The sequence below is a fragment of the Salmo salar genome, chromosome 04 (genome assembly GCF_965601325.2).
Source record: "Salmo salar chromosome 04, fSalSal1, whole genome shotgun sequence".
Taxonomy (NCBI): domain Eukaryota; kingdom Metazoa; phylum Chordata; class Actinopteri; order Salmoniformes; family Salmonidae; genus Salmo; species Salmo salar.
The window spans coordinates 64,823,127-64,842,374 of NC_138294.1; the positions used below are offsets into that span (position 1 = coordinate 64,823,127).

Below are 19,248 nucleotides of genomic sequence, written 5' to 3' on the forward strand. Positions count from 1 at the left end.
TGAATCAACACCTGGCTTGGCGCCCAACACTCCCCCTTACCCCCAGCCCCTGCTCTGTCCATCCGGACCTCTCTCAGCATGTCCCTGTCCGGCCATCGTGCCTCTTCTCCCACTGCCCCCTGCTCTGTCCAGTCTGTTCTGACCAAAGCTACGGTGGTGAGCTCTATGGAGCCCACATGCAATAGGAAAATATGAATGGCCTCAAAACCACTACCGGACCGGGGAAAACACACATACGCGTGACAAGGGAGTGTCCTCAAACGCTCACCAGACTGACTCAAACTCATACACACACACAAGCATGCACACACACACACACACACTCTCTTATCTGAACAGTACAGTCCGTTCAATGAGCTGTGGTTGCTCAACATCTCCAGATAAGATGTGTATGTGAATGAATGGGAATTCACTGGGGGATATTAGCACGTTGTTTTACTCAGTCCTGCTTTATAAGCGCAGTTTCAAGCGTACTCTCTGGGAGACACTCACAACTCTTATCAAACCCACTAAGCTGTAGAATTTCAAAGGGATAGGTACTGTGTCTTGAGAATGTCAGGTATCACGTCCAGAGTTAAGCGTATTGGGTTTTATGAATTTAGGTTCCCATATCACACACCGCCCCTCATCCAGGCATCCTGAGCATGTAGAGATGTGAGGAGGTGAGATAGATCAGCTCCAGAATGATATCTGGCCTTCTGGCCTTATCTCCCTGTCCCCAGCTGGATCAGATGGCCTCTAACCCCAGACACAGGCCGCTATCAGGCCCAGCAGAGAGAACCCTGCCCTGGGTAGGACAAAGCCGGATGGCTCCCTGCCTGGTCCTCCTCTGACTGACTGGCCATGATTTGTTACACATGAGAGATAAGCCAGCCGTGTGCTGGGGTTAAGCGTGCCACTTAAAAGGCACTGGTTCTCTGTGATCACGAGTGCACTCTCCCGCTACCCCTTAACCCCTAACCCTCATCTCTCTTTCTCTTGTCTGTCTCCCGCTCTCATTTTCTCTTTTCCTTTCTCTGTATTCAGCTGCTGTCATTCTTTCTCTTTCTGTGCCTCCTGTCTCTTCCTCGCTCCTTCTTTCTAAACGAATGACACATCGCCACAGAAAGAGACGAAGTTGATATTTTAAATTATACTTTATTTCATATAAAAACAAAACAATAAAACAAATAAATTAGATATTTCTAAAATAATAATCTTGAGGATTTTTTTTAAAGAACATTGTGAGTGTTACAATTGTATTGGGAGTACATAAATGGAATGTCATGCAGTTGATCCTGACGTTGGGTAGTATGGGAATCAAAATAACAACACTGAAGATCTATGTGATAAAACTGTCGATGTTGAAGGACTAAGTCAAATTCAAATAGGCTGTTCTGAAGCTAATGGTTTGGTTTTCAGTTGGAGGTCATGCATTGGTATAGCTGCCTTACAGGAAGAAAAAATGTAGCTAATTCGCTGAATGTTTTGTTTTATAAAAATGATGACACACCAAATAAATCTCACACCTCAACAGTAAGGATATCAATGTACACAAAAAGGTAGCCATCCCCACTGCCCTGCTACCTGAATAGCTTTTCTTATTTATTTATTTTTACTGTATGAGCATTATGCTTTGCTTTCAACTGACATCAGAATCTTTATTCTGAAAATGCTTTTGAGTCATCTGAATGAAAAACCCAGGGCAGTTAGATTGTGAAGCGTTGTTGAAACAGCAACATGCAAGGCTTATCTATAGGATTTGAGGTGAATGTTTTTGCATTCCCTGGAGGACATTTCTAGAGTTCTTCCCAGTGGTAACAGAGCATCAGAATTAGCATTTGTATATTAAAGATGGTAGCAGGATAAAGATGGCTATCAGTGGGAGCCATGCATTAACATAATAAGGGACTCTTCATTTGCACACAGGCCCAGGCTGAGGGGCTGAGGCTACCCCTGGATCACCCTACCCTCCCTGTCCCCACAGTGTCCCCACAGTCACACCCATCAGGATTGCCAAAGAGCCTATTGTCCAGGTCCGGCCTCAGCCTGTACCCCTGCAAACACACTGGGCCTGGTTAAAGGGTTAGAGGGGAAACAAAAGAGGAGGATTCTCCCATTTGAAATCAATCACACTGGGCCTTTCACATTCAGACATGCAGGTCCAGTCCTTTTCTTTTCATACAGCACTGACAGTAGAAGCTGGGCTGCTCCCCCTGTATTCCCACAGTGTCCTGTGTTGAATTGTATTCTTCTCTTTCAAGGCCCAGACCATACTGTTCTTACAGTTAGTTTATGTATGCAACAATTGAAAGCATAAGGGATTGGGGGTCCTGAGGGCTTTGACCGACTGGCCTCAATGCCATATGAAGGCCAGAGCAGAGTACAAACGGGGCTGAGGTTGTTTTGATGAAATGGAATGAGAATCGCGAGGACATTTTGTCCATTAAAAAACTTGAATACATAATTTCTTTCTTCTCCTCAGTTGAACACCTTCATTTTCGTATCATTTAGAATAATTTATAAAAGGTAATTGTCTTTTTTGTGATATTTACATAAAATATTTGTATATTTTAATATATTCACAGGAAATCAAAAATTCAGGCACTTTGCTGCCCCTACAGCAACTTTTTAATACAAGAGATCCTGAGATTTAAGACAATTTTAAATAGCAAAATGTAAAATAATCTTATATACAGAGAGATTTATATTTAACAATCAGCTTCTCTGTTTTTTTTATATCAAAATAAATATTTTTGGAAACACTTTTTTAAAGGGTCTGCAATAAATCATTTATAAGGCATTTAGAAACCATTTACAAATCATGAGTAAAGTCTTTTTGCAGTCCATAATCTAAAGTGTGCACTATTTATACTTTATAAACACTTTATAAATGTTGTGAGTGACCAGTGTAATTTCTCACAAAAAGATGGTAGACATTCCAGCGGTACCTGGTAAAAGAATAATCATTCAACACAGGATGTTTAAGGAAATATATATACATGTGTGAATAACTTGCTTACTAACATTTACAAATGTAGGAATAATTAGTAATAAAATGTGAGCAAACTGTTTGTAAATGCCTTATAATGCCTTATGAATGGTTTATTATGGACACTTAAAATAAAGTGTTAACATATTTTTTGTTAAAACATATTTTTCTGGTTTAAAAGGCCAGTTTGGATAACGTTCAGAGACAAGATCGGATGAGTTTGAGTACAAGAAGACCATTGTCGATCCTCTCTGTAGAGACCCAAACAAAAGAGAGTCCTTTTACTATAAAATCCCAAACCTGATAAGAAGAAGAAGAGGCAGCCATTTTAGATGACCAGGGTCCTGTAGTGCCAAGGTTTGAGATACTGTTCTTAGGCACAGTCCCAGAGCAGACAGTCCAAGTACCACTTTTGATGCAACATGGTTGTTTTCTAATGCAAACTTCTCCAGGTAATGCCCTTTGAGCCAGAGGACTCCCGTTGGAGCCACAGTCTACCGCAGTGCCGTTTTCAGGTCTACCCGAGAATGCACGTCGTGGTAACCCAGCAGACAGGGGTCGGTGGACAGGGCATCGTGGGTAAAGACAGAGTCATTGTCCGAGGAGCAAGAACTGGAGGTGTCCTCGCACGACGGGGAGTACTGTTCAAAGGGTGTCGACAGGTCCAAGTACTAAGAAAAAGAAGTAGGAGAGAAACAGTTAAGTTTGGTAACACTTTGCATTTGTGTTGTTGTGTATTTTATTGTATTTTTAAGCTTGACGTTTGTGTTGTGTGATGTATAGTAGGTTTGACATTTTATCTGAGACTGTGCTGTGTACAAACTCAGAGAGATTTGGTTTCTAATCTTGAACTACAGGGTGTCTTACAGTAATAAACTAAACTATAGCTGGAACAGTCTGTTGCAACAGGACATCTGGCGAGCAGATTGTGTGTGTGTGTGTGTGTGTGTGTGTGTGTGTGTGTGTGTGTGTGTGTGTGTGTGTGTGTGTGTGTGTGTGTGTGTGTGTGTGTGTGTGTGTGTGTGTGTGTGTGTGTGTGTGTGTGTGTGTGCGTATGCTTGTGTGTGAACGGGGATCCAGACACCCACCTCGTCAGAGATAGACAGCAGCACTCTGTCTAGCTCCTCCACCAGCTGTTTGAAGGTGGGTCGTTGTGTGGGCACAGCATGCCAGCACTCCCTCATCTTCATGTAGCTGCACACATACACATAGACAGACAGGGCTAGTTAGTACCAGGGTATATACACATAGACAGACAGGGCTAGTTAGTACCAGGGCATATACACACAGACAGACAGGGCTAGTTAGTACCAGGGCATATACACATAGACAGACAGGGCTAGTTAGTACCAGGGTATATACACATAGACAGACAGGGCTAGTTAGTATCAGGGCATATACACATAGACAGACAGGGCTAGTTAGTATCAGGGTATATACACATAGACAGACAGGGCTAGTTAGTATCAGGGTATATACACATAGACAGACAGGGCTAGTTAGTATCAGGGTATATACACATAGACAGACAGGGCTAGTTAGTATCAGGGTATATACACATAGACAGACAGGGCTAGTTAGTTAGCATTTTCACATTTACACACATCCAAATATAGCACAGGAGAAAGGACACAAAATATATATTCTAAAGTAAGGCACACGTCCACTCACTGTTTTTTTCTTTCACAACACAGTAATAAATATCAATGTACAACTTCAAGTTGAAGGCTTAGGTGAGGAGAACGCTGTGGTGTGTGTTTGGTAAGTTTTGGTATGCACTTATGTGTGTCTACTCACAGTTCGTGTGTGCAGTTGGAGGGTTTGTCCATGCGGTGGCCTTCCTTCAGCAACTTGAAGAGCTCTTCCACGGGGATACCGGGGTACGGTGAGCCCCCCAGGGTGAAGATCTCCCACATCAGCACACCAAACGACCACACGTCACTCTGGTGTGTGTAGACTCGGTCGAACAAGGCCTCTGGTGCCATCCACTTCACTGGCAGACGTCCCTGCAAAACAGAACAACCACGGTTAGTGAGCGGTGGACAGTCAGTGAGTCAGTCGGTTGCCACAACGCCAGAGCCGAAGCACCATTCCAGTTCTAGCCTTTCATCCAGTCTTCCCCACTCCCCCCATTCCTCCGTTTCTTTCGCCCACTCCCCCCATTCCTCCCTTTCTTTCGCCCACTCCCCTCTTCCCTTCCTTGTCCCCTTTTTCTAATTATCTTCCATTAAGCTGGCTGCCAATCAGTGGGCACACATCAAACATCTGTCTTTAAGAGCATTAAAGCTGCAAACAGGCACAAGCCGACTGGGTGACACTAGACAGAGAGCAGACAGTGTGCTGTGTCGACATGTACCAGCAGGGGCTGTTCTGAAAGCTGGCCAGCCAGACGACGCACAACAGCACAGCCCTGGCACAGGGACTTATGTCTGGGTTTAGGAGAGGGACAAGGTGCTGCAGAACCAGTCAGGGGGATAGCAGGATAGGATAACTCACGTTGGTGGTTTTCTTGTAGTAGTCGATCTGGTGCACTCCTCTTGCAAGGCCGAAGTCTGCGATTTTCATGACGTTGTCTTCTGTGACGAGGACGTTTCTGGCAGCAAGGTCTCTGTGGATGCACTATAGAGAGGAGAAACCAGGGTAAAGTCATTGAACATGAAGATATACATTGTTTTGAGTTTCATGTTAAGTGCTTGTGAAATGATACCCTACAATTAAAGTATTGCAATTACGTGACGAGGTCTACATTGCGGTTGTCTGTTTCTGCAGTCATCTGGTATAACCAGATAAGATTGACAAAGAAATTATTCGCTGTAAGTTTCTAAAATGAAAAGACCCGGTCTTAAGTCAACACGCAGCGTCCAATTTTAACCAGACGCACCAAATTAAGTCGACTTTATATAGATCTGGAGGTTTCGTCGAAAAACAATCCCTGTCTGCCAGATTTGAATGGATGTCATTAAGTTTATTTTGGTTTTCATTTGAAATAGACGTGGTATTTGGGGATTGGTGGAAATGAGAAAGCCGTGGTTTTGCGGGGGCTCCGTAATGGTGGGGTGGTTTCAGACTGCTGCATTCTTAGCAGGCCACAGAGACAGAAACCCGATGCCGGGGCACAGACACAGCTCTGCGCCTGTTTGCTAACAGATTTATGGCAGTGCTATAAAGGACAAAGCCCACTGCGACAGGCAGGACGGAGGGATGGATGAACGGAGGGGCAAACAGGGCTCAACCACCACTCCACTGTGGAATGACAGGATGGTGTGTTGATAAGAGAGACCAGGATAGTGAATGAGGAAGGGTGTGTTGGGGGTAGGAGGGAAGGAAGGAGGGAGGGGTTTGCAACTTGCTCTTGCTTGTTGGCTAAACCCCTTCAGGCCAAAGGCATTCTATAGAAGGCCAGGTACACATTTTAAACCTGATAGAATACATACGGAGATAACTAAACCCCTTAGGCCAAAGTCATCCATTTGAAAGCCAAAGGATATAGGTAGGGTATACAAGCCCAATTGCTGGCCAAACCCCATTAGGACATAGTACTCACCCTTTTGGAGGCCAGGTACTCCATGCCACGCGCCACCTGGTAGGCACAGGACAGGAGGTCTTTGAAGGTGAGCTGCTCCTCGGGCACTTTGGTCACATCAAAGGTATAGTCCATGCCGGGGGGCCGTCGGGCCCGCAGGTACTCCCTGAGGCTGCCTTTAGACGCATACTCTACCAGCACGTACAGAGGACCTGATGGGGGAGAGGAGAAAGTTTGTGATTGAGTCCACCCTCACTGAGGATGACTGGAGGCATGGGGCCACCATTAATGGCAACTTCAATGAGCAGGGCTAGAGTCAAATGAGTGAGGAGCAAAAGTGAGATAGTAGCTTTTGACTTTTGGCTGTCATTATCTGTTGTGAACTTTTGTCCTGAACTCACCTTCTTGTGTGCACACCCCCAGGAGGTTAATGATGTTCTTGTGCTTGTCCATCACCTTCATCAGCTCCATTTCAGATATGAGATCTGACAGGTCTTTGTCTGTGGCATCATCTGGGGAACGAGAGGGACACACATTTTACGTCTTATGAACATATCTGGAAATAGAGTTAATAGTAAATACTAGTCATTGTCCAGTCTCCTCCTAAGAAGACGGTACCTAGCTCATACCTTTCAGCATCTTGACGGCCACAGTGGAGATGTTCTCCTGATGGTCCTTGTTGATCCCATATGCCTCAGCTCTGACCACCTGACCGAAGCAGCCCTCACCCAGTGGCTTCCCTAAAGTCAGACTGGAAAGAGGAAGGACAATGATGGTCAGTACAGTGAAGATACATGGAACTCAACAGAAACCAAAACACACATTCAAGATGGAGGAACTCAATGACCATTAAGGAACTTCAACAAAACCCCTAACAAATGAGGAAGTCAAAGCAGGACTTACTTCTCCCTGTGAAACTCCCAGTCAGGGTCGTAGGGCAGTTCAAACTCCATGACTCCAGCCAGCATGGGGGAGCAGCTGGAAGACAGGCGGGCCACTCTCATCAGAGAAGCACTGGACTTCCCTGACGAGTTGGAATCCACAGAGTACTGTCTGCGGAGGGGGAACTTGGAGAGTTTCTGGACGGGGAGGACATCGAAGGGTTCTCTGCTTGGGTTGACCTGCATGCGACACAGCACCACAATCACGATGGCCATGACCAGAGCCAGGAAGCCAGACGCGTAGATGATGATGTCAGTGTACTTGGTCTCCATTAAGTCCACCTCGTCAGCCACGTCCTCTTCTGTGAGAAGAAGACAATGAGAAGGAAATAAGAGGATTGGTTAGAGACTGACTGTCTCAAGCTCAAGTGACAATTCCTTCTGAACTCCTTTGACGATACAAAAAGACCTGTAGTATGTTGACCCAAAACACAAGGGACCATTTCTTCGGAACTCTTCTAGATTCCTTCCTTTGGCCATATGTTACCATACTATTATTTGAGTAATAAACGTACCTGAGAGGACTGTGAGCCAGGCAGACTGGTAGGAGTAGCCGATGGAGTTTCCAGCCAGACAGGTGTACTCTCCAGCATCCTCCCTGGTCACATTAGTTAGGTAGAGAACTTCCACCTCCGACATGTTTAGGCTGCCTGTCTTCAGTATCTGAACGTAAGGAGTCCCGTCTGGGCCGTAGCGGCTGCCGTTTCTCTCAATGTGTTTCAGCCACTGGATGTGAGGCTGGGCATCGCTGTAGACTTTACAGAAGAACTGGACATCAGTGCCCACCACCGCTGTAGTGTTGGCTGGCAGACCAGCTTGCAGGATAGGCCTGTGTGGGGAGCGCTCTGAAAACAGAGAGCGAGGTAGGGGGAGGGAGAGTGAAATACAGAGAGAAAGTGTTAGACTTCAGAGGGCATTGAGGATTCCCCTTGACTGGGGGAAGAGTTCAAAGTTCAGCCAGGGAGACAGCGAGCGGGAAATTCCTCTGTTCAAAGGAGCACATCGCTGACTGAACTGCCAGAAGTACTCTGAAATGTCTGAAATACCCTAGCCATTGAAGTAAATACTAATCTAAAATAACAGTATTTTAGTTTTCTACATGTGGCGTTTCAGAGGCATGGAGAGAAAGGCCAGTGGTAATGACCAGTGTTAATCTGACTGATCGCAGTGCAGCACAGCATCGCCAAAGGGGAAGGGACCGATAAGCAGGCAGCGTCTCTCACAACCAACGCCAGCCATACTCAGTCAGTCTCACTAATTGGTTTCATTAGCAGCTTTCTTTTCTAGCCAGGCCAGCCTTGAAGTCTCTCTATCTCTCTCTCTATCTCTCTCTCTCTCTCTCTCTCTCTCTCTCTCTCTCTCTCTCTCTCTCTCTCTCTGTGCATGCTCTTTTCCCCCTCGCATGCTTCTGGAGACGGTAGTTGACCCCACGCCGGACTGCCAAGCCGGCGAAACCAACTGGCCAGTCACAGTTCAGGGGGACTCTCTCTCTCCTCTCCCTGCCACGGCTGACGCCAACCCCCCCTCTTTTCCCCCGATATTTACTGCCTCTGTGTCTCTCTCTCTATCATAAAACATCCCGGTGGACTTCTAAAGCCCCGGGGCGGGTGCTGGTTGAATCGTGGCGCCCCCGTGGGCCCAGCCTCTCTGGCGGCTCCCTCCTCGACTCTTTCCTCCCTCTGTCTGAGGTGGGCTTTAGAACCTCTGTGTTTTTCTGTGTCTAGTGAGATGCCGCTGGGGCAGAGCGGGGAGAGAGCTGGGATGTGACAGTAATTAGGTCTGACATGTGCTAAGTATCATGGGTCGGCAGTGGCTCCGCGGGGAGACGGGCCTGTGTCTAGATGTCTAGAGTGGGGTGGTGATGGGTGTAGGAGGGTGGTGACAATACCGTATAGTACTGCACACACCATGGAGCTTTGACTAGCTGTGCAGACTTTATAATGAGTTTATGGCAACTTTACTTTCAGTCATTATGGAGAGGCAGACGGAAAGGGCTTGTGTTAAGTTTGACGGAATTTGGTTGAATTAGAGGATGGTGGAGGGAATTACTTTTGCTAATTTCCCATACTATCACTCCCAGCTTTGGGAGTTGAATGTCAGATGAGCAAACAGCAGACTATTGTTGGGTAGGTGAAGAGAGGTTTTTGTTGTGAAGTGGGTGAGTGTGTGTTCTTACCCAGCACGTCCAGAAGGTAGCTGTGTGTGATGGAGCCGTATTTGTTCTCCACCAGACAGGTGTAGTTCCCACGGTCTGAAGGCACCACACTCTCCATCACCAGGCTCCAGTGCTGGTGTCTCAACTATAAATGTACAAAACGGACACGTTAGAAATGGGTGGTCTATACGTTGTGTGTTGGACCGTTCCTATGGATACAAGTTATATGGGCTTGTCCTTTGGAAGTGCTTGTCTGTCTCTATGGTAACTTGTTGTTGATGGATCCAGTTTAAATAGATTCACAATGTGTTACTTCCCTATTGAGACTAAATGTCAGGTACCAGGGTTGAGGCCAAAGTATGTGGAGGTTATACACTAATAAAGAAAACCGCGATCCACCGTCTTTCTCCCCCTCCCTCCTTGACCCTCCTTCTCTTCCCCACCTTAGCCACTCTCTTTCTGACTTTGCTTCCAGGTTGGTCACTATCTCACCTTGATGCCTCCAATGCGGTGCTCTCCCCTGAACTCGTGTCCGTTCTTCAGCCAGCGGATGAAGGGCAGAGGGCTGCCCATTGCTGGGCAGCGGAACTTGACCGTGTTCCCTGCCGGCACTGCGTACAGCTTCTTCTCCATGCGCTGGGTGTGGGTCCAGTAGGGACCTCTTGTGAAGTAGACCTGGTCATTATCTATCTCAGCTGACGTGTCTTCTAGACCATTGTCCTCATCATCATTACCTGAGCCCAGTGAGTCTGAGAGAGTAGCGTAAAGACATGAAAAGAGTTAATAACTTTATCATAACTGATCATTCAGAAAGGGTGAACTTAGAACATAAAAATGGATCAATAGAACCTAAAACTAGATTGGATTCTACATGTATCTCTAAGGCTCAGATCTTATTTCTCTAGATCCAGACCTCACCTGCTACAGTGATGGTGAAGTTCCTCAGGGGCTCCTTGGTTCCCCGGAGGACACACACATACACCCCAGAATCCTCGTACGTCACGTCCGTGATCTCCATAATGCCCCCGCGGATCTGGATGCGGGCGGTGTGCAGCACCCGGGTCCACTCTTTGTACCAGTACACGCCCCCTGGTCGGTTGGTGTCACAGCGCAGCTTGAGGACATCACCCGGTTCCAGGAGCAGGTGCTCATTGGTTTCCTCACCAAGGTCATCCAGGACAACTGCAGGGACAATGGCGAGACAAAACAAACACGTGAGTATTGACATACGCTAAAAGACACGTACACACACATTACAATCAGTGGGCACATCTCGTTTTAAAAAGAGTGGCCATTCCCTCAATTATGACCTTTCAATTCTCGCCCACATTATCCCCCTGACCCACCCGACACATATAACATTTTTTTTCCCATGGCGACCGGAGGCCTCTCCACCTCTCTCTGCTCCTTGTTTTGTTCAGCATAGATCATTGTGGGAGTGAGAGCAAGCTAGCTACCCGAAAAAATAAAAGAGAAAAGAAAGAAAGATAAAAAGGATGAAGCTAATGAACGTGTTGTAGCGTGACACCCGGATGGGCCTTCACAAACAAATCGATGGGGTGGCAATGGTTCAGTGGCGGTCTAAGAGGCAGGCTCGGAGAGAAAGCCCCGTTTCAGCCCACCAAACAGCCTCTCAGTAACACAGATGGCCCCTGTCATCCTCATTCATACTCCTCTCTGTTCTCTCTACCCCACTGGGATAGAGGCAGTTCAATGGCCATTACCTGCTGGGACTTCAATGGCCGTACTTTGGTCCAGGGAACGAGAGATCAGGGTCCCTAACAGGAAAGACAAGGTATGAGATGAATATACATTGACTTCCAACTAGTTATTGTTGTTAGTCATCAATTACTATCAGGATATAATTGACTGTAAAACACAAGGCTACACTGAATGGAAAGCCCTAGAGATCCTATTCAATTATGTATTCTAATTCCTAATTCTATGTGAGAAGCATCCCATAGCCTGATTAATAAACTCTGGTTTACCTGGTAGAACCTGTAGCCAGGCAGACTGCATGGACTGAAGCTGGTGTCCAGCTTGTGTGGTGGTCTCAGCCATACAGATGTACTCCCCAGTATCCTCCAGAGAAACGTTGCTCAGAGACAGAGAGTTCACTTTGGATATGTTGCTCTGGAGTGCCGTCAGAACTCTAAGATGTGGCTGGCCCTCGGCTCCCAGGCGATCACCGTCTCTCTTCAGCCACTGAACCTTGGTGAAGGCCGGCCGGTGGACCTTACACAGCAGCTTCACCTGTCCCCCTACAACCGCTGTAGCGTTCTCCGGGTAATGAGGCAGGATGAGTGGCCGAGGCACTCTCAGATCTGTACAGAGAGAACGAGAGAGGAGAGGAATCGTGAGAATAATAAAAAAAGAGAAAAACTCCCTAGGTTTCAGTTTACATCTAAACGCTTCCATAGAAGTATGTGTTTCTTGCATTTCTCAGCATGCTTGTGTTTGAATGTGGGTTGGTTGGTTGGTGGGTGATGGAGTGCACTGATAAACTGGGGGCTAATGTGTCACGATAAGTGCTCCCCTGGCCTCCGCTCGTTCAGCCATATACGATGTACCCGCTCAGTCAAAACGCTGAAAAGTGCAATTCCAGGCCAATTTTCTGTGTGATTACTTCCTGCAGCCCCCTCAGTCAGTCAAAAGGCAATCTGTTCCCCCTGCTTGAGGAGCTGCTCTCCCTAACTGCTCCACGAGCCATGCAGAGGTAGAGGAGGAGGAGGAATACACAGGGGAGAGCTAGGCCACCAAGTTAATGGTGAGAGAACAACACGACCCTGTTCACTCTGTAATGCTCAATTTGGAGAGCCAATGCATAATACCATGATTATGCTTTAAGAGGTATCGCTTATTAAAACCTCAAGACTTGAGCTTTGGATTTAAAAAAAACGTGTTCTTGAATTGCCACGTTTATCCGCATCATTTGTATGGTTGGTTGAATTCAACTCAAATTAGCAACAACAAAAAATACAGTTCTATTACACTGTAATAAGTATATGTTATATGGTCCTTGTCCATTAAAAAACTCCCATTCACTTGACTATGAGATTGACCCATCTAGCCATTCGTTTACCATCCCATCACACACAGTGAATTTACTTTGCAACATAGTATAAAAAGCTGTGGCAACTTTAAAAGTGCCGCTTTCTATTATGCCTGGAAAGGCAACGTTTCCCACCAAGTACACTGAGCCATGCTAATGAACTTGTGAGGACTTGGAGAGGCCCGTGGCCTTCATTTGAACTCACAGCTGAGTGTGAATAGTCACCAAGGGTCGAGGGGACAAACACAACACAACACAAAACATTTGACTGGTGTGACTCGACTGGCTGGGGGAACTGCGCTGGGTTTGACCATTTGGCCATCAGATGCACTCGCCTCTTTCATGACTAGAGTTCCTTTAGGGGTGAATCTATGGTATGCTATGGTTTGTTTATTTTCTGGGTGGCACATTTGGCAATGTAAGTCTTCTACATTAGTGTCCTTTCACCACAAAGTATATGCTGAGAACCAACTGCCATAATGCAATATTATCAGTAATATACTGACTCTGTCTGAACAGTGAGCGATAATATTGTACCCACGTTGCTTACAACACATTAGGACAGACCAGTGATTAACCAGTTAAAATGCAAAGTATCCTACATGCCAATTCATTTTGATCTATGTCATATCTGGAGGGGATATATTCCTCAGTAAATCCCAGTCAAAGCCTGAGGGTGAGCAGCTCTGTTCTACATTAGCACACTGATGCCTGTGCTCCGGAACTATGTGTGTGGCATACATTTCACTCCTCCTCTGCCAGAAAAATATCACAAAGTTCATCCTGCAGCCACACTTAAAGAGTTCACGGCTACCTCTGTTCTCTCTCTCTCATTCTCTCTTTTTTTTCTGGTTCGTAACAGGAACTTTCCTGGATGGTGTTGCAGTGCTGAATTATTACCTTTGTCAAATGTTTTCTGGCAGGGATTTAGTGCTGCATTGTAGTGCTGCATTCTCCACGGCGGGAGTCAGCTTTTCCACGGAGTCTTAACAAACAGGCCCATTGAAAAACTACCAGGGTTCACCTTACACAGTCCCCTCTCTCTGTCTTACCACTCACACTGCTGTGGTAGCCAAGGGTTTTTTCATCAGTGAATTGTATTTGAATCTTTTGGAAGTTATTTACTGTGCTTGGACACTAAACAGCTGTGAATAATGCAAGGAAGTTTATCAACGTTTTGTAAATAAACCCTAGACTAGAGTAGAGCTTCCTCCTTTCCTGATAGCGATCAGTATAGGGGCTTAAAAAAGACCCCAGCTCCTGTGAGCCTGGAGGGCTGCAATTTACCGAGCCTGTAGCCAATCTGCACACATCATAACAATACTTATAGCAAAATGGATGGCTGTGGCAGGTAATAAATGAAGACAGGCGTGTGTTTGTAAAGCATCAATGGAAGCCCCCCCCTCATCCTCTCCTCCTCCTCTCCTTCCTACCCTCCAACCCCCTCGGCTGGCAAGGGCCAGACAAATGTACACTTCCGAGCCCCAGGGTCTTGGAGGGATCGGGTAGCATGGTTTACGGCACCAAAATAACTGGGAGGTTTTTTTCATCCCCCCCCCCAAAAAAATGATTACAACCTTTCTCCTTCCTGTCACCTTGAATTCGACTGGATCACACCTTCCCTATGGCTCTCTGCTCTCCTATAAATAGACCAGCCTAACGAATCAAAGGGTTACTGTACTGTACAGCTACGGGCACTTTTTTCCTTCCTCAATGAGATCTTTCAGTGAATAAAATGGAAATGTGAGGGGGAAGTGTTCATTTAATGGCCTTTCTATTATTTTTAAAGCTTTTGTTGGTGGTTTAATTTATTACTTGTCTGAGCAGAACTGAGCAACCTCACTTGAAACGTTAAGCTGTGAAGTATAGACTTGAGAGATGTTTTAAGAAACTGCACAGTTGAGAAACCACCCTCTGGGAGAAATCAACCAGTGGTCCATCAGCAAATCATTCCCCAGAGGGCTTTGGACCATTCATCAGTATAGGAGAAATAACATATAAGAACAACAGTCTTGGCAATGTTTAGAAACCTACCTTTTGTTTTTCCGTCTTCTGGCCCGATGGCTTTGGTCAAGAGTCCAACAGTCAGACAGAGTATGACGATGCAAACCGTATAGACATTCACCATCTTGCAGGTGTGTGTGATAGCAAAATAATGAAGGGGGGCTAACCCTGTCCTCACACACCGATTCCGGGCATTGGCAAACTCAACACACACACCAAAAACCGGACCTGGAAGGACAACACAGAGTCAGACAGTCAGTCAGTCATTAATTAAAATTGTAGCATGTGATTTCAGTAAGTAGCACTGAAATTGTTTGTGGGATATAGCCTTGTGAATAGGTAGTAATTGAAAGAGACTCTTTTAGACTGGCCTTGTATTCTTATTAAACTGGTGTCCTGACTGTCCAGTCATTAAAGCACATTGTCCCCTGCATCATGAATAACTAAAGGGTGTGAATGTGCGGCTGGAAGAAAGGTGCACAGCCTGTCTGGATAATGGGCCGTTACTATGAAAACACTTGAGACTTGCCAGGAAGCTATCGGGGAGCAACAATAGCAAATTCACAGGCACACTCAACACAACAGACAGGCCAGAACAGAGAAGAAAAATAAGCCTACATATGTTATTTTTCCCCGAGCCCCCTAAATAATCAGCCTGCCTCAAAGACTAGGCATAACATTTATATAACATAGTAAAAGTAAACATGTGACACTCAAATGAGTATGATATGTTAAGTTTGGTATGGTTACATAAGACAAAATGTTACTTAAAACAATAACTAAAGGAGGGAGGTTGGTCTAGCAACCCAAAGGTTGAGTGTTTGAATCACATCACGGATAACTTTAGCATTTTATCTACTTAGCATGTTAGCTAACCCTTTCCCTAACCCCTAGCCTAGATAATGCCAGCCACCTAGCTAACGTTAGCCACAACAAATTGTAATTCGTAACCTATCATATGTATTACATCATACAAACTGTAATTCATATCATACGAAATGGATGCTGGACATCCACAAATTACTAGTCTTCATACCATACAAGATGTAACATACTGTATCATACTAAATGGAGGGAGACAGATCTATTTTTACTATGTTACGTCTGCCACTGAGTCCAGGTTGAAATAATCTAGTAAGGATTTATTCAACATTAAGCTATTTTTAGAGCAGACTGTTCTTATGAGTACAAAAAAAAACATTTTGATTTGATGGAAATATGTTTATTTTTTATAATCGCGAGACAGGGGACCACAGTTGGCAACAGGAACAAGACTGAGCTGCGTGATTATTTTTGTCCAGGTGCCATGACGCCAACCGAACCGAGCCGGGCCAACTGTGCACAGGCGCCAGTCCTGGAGTGTTCCATGCATACCATGTGCGTGCCGCTATGGCGCACACAGTTTAATAACTATCCCGTGAATGAACTATAGCCTATTCTTTCTCCATTTAGAACTGGAGGGGGGGGGGGGGGGGCATTTTTATATGCGGTCTTATTTACGGCGCGTTTATCCTCAGCGAAGAGAAAGGTGAGTTCATCGCGATGTGGTCACGTGAAGGCTAATCTTGCCATGAAATAAACTAGTTAAAGTTGCGCAGCGGCTTGTCTGTGTTTATAACAAAAGCACCAAGTGAAAGATAAACATGCCTTCAATGTCGTGAAGGATCTACACAACCGGTTCATTTGTTTGCGTTCATTTATTCGCTTTAGCCGTTACAATGCTGTTGTCATAAATCAAACGATGTCTTCTGCTCCTTTACCTTCCAACAACTATTTCTGTAACATTTTAACTAGATGATCATCGTGAGAAATTCGCTATAGCTTAAATCGGTTTCTCAAGGCGCGTTACAATTATTGCCTATAAGCCTATCTTTGTAGCCTAACTGATATAACCAATATAAAGTGTCCAGTTGGTTTATCGCATAAACTATTGGGGGAGAAAACACAACAACATCATGTCATGTTTGTGCGCGTCTGTTTCACACGCTCCCAAAGTCAATCAAATCGATATGACAGTGAAAACAATGTAACTTTTTACTGCACAGATACTGCCACATTCAGCAATCTCTCATTCACTTGTGAGCAAACTCTGAAATTGAAGGGGATTTTGCTATGTCAAAAATACATTATAAGAACAGAAGTATAGCTGTATTATCATGCATTTCATTAAATCTCTTGCTTTAGACTAACCGAATCACATTGTCTAATATAGGCTAATATAGGCCTAATGTTTAAAAAAATATATAATAATAACATAACCAACCATGGAACTCTTTGCAAGAAAGGTTATTCATGGACTAGTACAATGTGTGGAGTTGAAATCAATTTGGCAATGAAACATACAGCTAGGAAATAATTATGCAACTTCGCGGGTCCAAGGAAATCGTATTACCTTTTTTTGTCGGTCTTTGCTCTTAATAATCAATCCTTGATAAAGTCTATTAGGCACCAGAATATCCAAGTTCCATTCGATCGAGATGAATATTGGGCTTCGGTTTCTTTCTCCTTTTAAAGTCTTTTGGTGATTGGCTTTAATGTGGGTCCCGGTGAAAACCTTGGAGACACTTATACATCCATCAAAACAACCATAACATGAAGGACAGCTACCGGTGTGGAGCAGGCAGGGAAGGAGCTAGCGCTGATCCTTGGAACTGGGGCGCAAAGTCCACTTCACCCTGACCCAATTGTGTTCTCACAGCAGAATGAGGCTTGCGCGCCTGGCTCCTTATTTCGGGTTCATGCGGCAGAAAGTGCTAAATCCATAAGGAGAGACGTCGGGCAACTTGCTGCTCAATTCACATTTCCCCTCTTGCGATTGGAAGAAACAAGATCCGTGTTGGTTGCTGCAAATAGAAACAGATAAAACTCCGATGTTCTCGGTGTAGTCCCTTATATCGCTCCTTTCTCAGTCAATGTGGATACATTATTCGGCTACAGCGCTTCAATAATAGAGCAGATGTTGGTCAATCTTTGAGCACCGTGGTTTGCGCTTCACTAGCTCAGAGTCCGTGCATTAATTAGTTGGTCTCAACAGAACGCAGTACATTTAAAAGCGAGCTAAATCTCAATTAGGCTAGCTAGCCACTCTGGTAATGTAGCGGGGTAGCTTACTGCTGCGTCTCGCTGCCGATCCGACTACACTGCTCTGTGAGCGCAAGAGTCACAACAATGGACTAAAACGAGCGAGAAGAGGGAGGAGGGGGTAAGATTCTGTAACCCCCACCCCCAAAACAAATCCCCTCTGAGGCTGCCCCCTCGGTGACAAATAATAAACCAAGATCTCTGCCGCCTCCACTCCATTTACCCCAAATCCAAGATCTTAATTGAAAAAACAGTTTCTCTAGATTGTTGCTCTATTAGGTTTAATGTCTCATTTCAGGCAGATTTAGCTCTTGACTATTAATTATTATTTTTAAACGTAGGCTATTAGACTTTTAGGTTTTTAAAAACAAATTAGTTAAATATATTCGTCTTGAGATATAAGTCAAAACCATAACCTGAATAAAAGTTTAACTTATGTGCCAATTTGTTATTTACCCATTTATTTCCCATATTTGGCAAATCACTGTAAAGGTAGGATAATTGTCCTTCTCATTAATCATTTCATCAAATGTATGCAAATGAAGTTGTTTTTGTGACATAGCTTTATATTGTTCCTTCATTTATTACATGTTAAATTGGTGTGTAAACAAATAGGGCATAAAAGGTTCTTTGAAACACATGCAATTATAAGGTACTTGTTTTTGTAGGCCTATTCAATAGCTGCAAATTGACCCGCTTAATTGCATCATTATGGTATAAAGCAATCCAAGGTAGGCCTAATCCCTTTAATTGCAGTTAGAGCCAGAACACAAGGCTTAATTCATTTAGAAATTGAACAAATCACACTGTCAGCTGCTAAAATGTAGTTTAGTTCCTTAAAACCTTCACATACTCTTGAGAACATTTGTTTTAGTCAAGTAGTTATTTTTATTAAAATGCAATCTTTTTATTCTTAAATTATTCTTATTTTTGCATTTTGCAGGTACAGGATGAAGAGAGAGAGCGTAGCACGCAGGCCGTGCGCCAGCCCTGGTTGGGCTACTCTCGTGGGCAAGAGCTCTAACGTTCTGCCAACAATTTTCAGCTTGAGAGGGGAACACGAACTTCTTTCATGTCAGACACAATGGTGAGAGAATGTGGCCCCCATCCAATGCACGCACGTAGACCTACACACACACACACACACACACACACACACACCACACACACACACACACACACACACACACACACACACACACACACACACACACACACACCTCAAGTTCATGCCATGCCAATGGAGTCTGCTTAAGACAGAAACTAGCCTAATATTTCTATCCTGTTTAATCAAAGGCTGATTTTCACTCCACTGTGCTCTACTGCCACGCTACTGACTGAGGACTGGATAATACTGTCCCCATGCCAGAGCCCCTTAATGTGGCACAGTGAGCGTTCCCTGCTCGCTATTGGCCTTCCTGTCTGTTGCCTGACATCATGCTATAAAGAAATGCTGCAGGATAGAGAGAGACCTGTTGCCACAAGAAAAGGGCAACCAGTGAAGAACAAACACCATTGTAA

General features: G+C 44.9%; 1 protein-coding gene across 1 annotated transcript; it reads right to left on the reverse strand.

Annotated features, from left to right (window-relative positions):
• Positions 1 to 1,117: 1,117 nt before the first annotated feature.
• LOC106603480 (fibroblast growth factor receptor 4) lies at positions 1,118 to 17,786 on the reverse strand. Its single transcript, XM_014197230.3, has 16 exons — positions 17,039 to 17,786; positions 14,677 to 14,874; positions 11,579 to 11,914; positions 11,315 to 11,368; positions 10,509 to 10,772; positions 10,083 to 10,339; positions 9,612 to 9,735; positions 7,951 to 8,280; positions 7,398 to 7,737; positions 7,124 to 7,245; positions 6,896 to 7,006; positions 6,516 to 6,706; positions 5,468 to 5,590; positions 4,769 to 4,977; positions 4,060 to 4,165; positions 1,118 to 3,642 (listed from the first exon to the last, which is right to left on the reverse strand). Exons 2-16 carry the CDS (start codon positions 14,768 to 14,770, stop codon positions 3,466 to 3,468), a joined length of 2,838 nt encoding a protein of 945 aa, XP_014052705.1. The 5' UTR covers positions 14,771 to 14,874; positions 17,039 to 17,786; the 3' UTR covers positions 1,118 to 3,465.
• Positions 17,787 to 19,248: the final 1,462 nt, after the last annotated feature.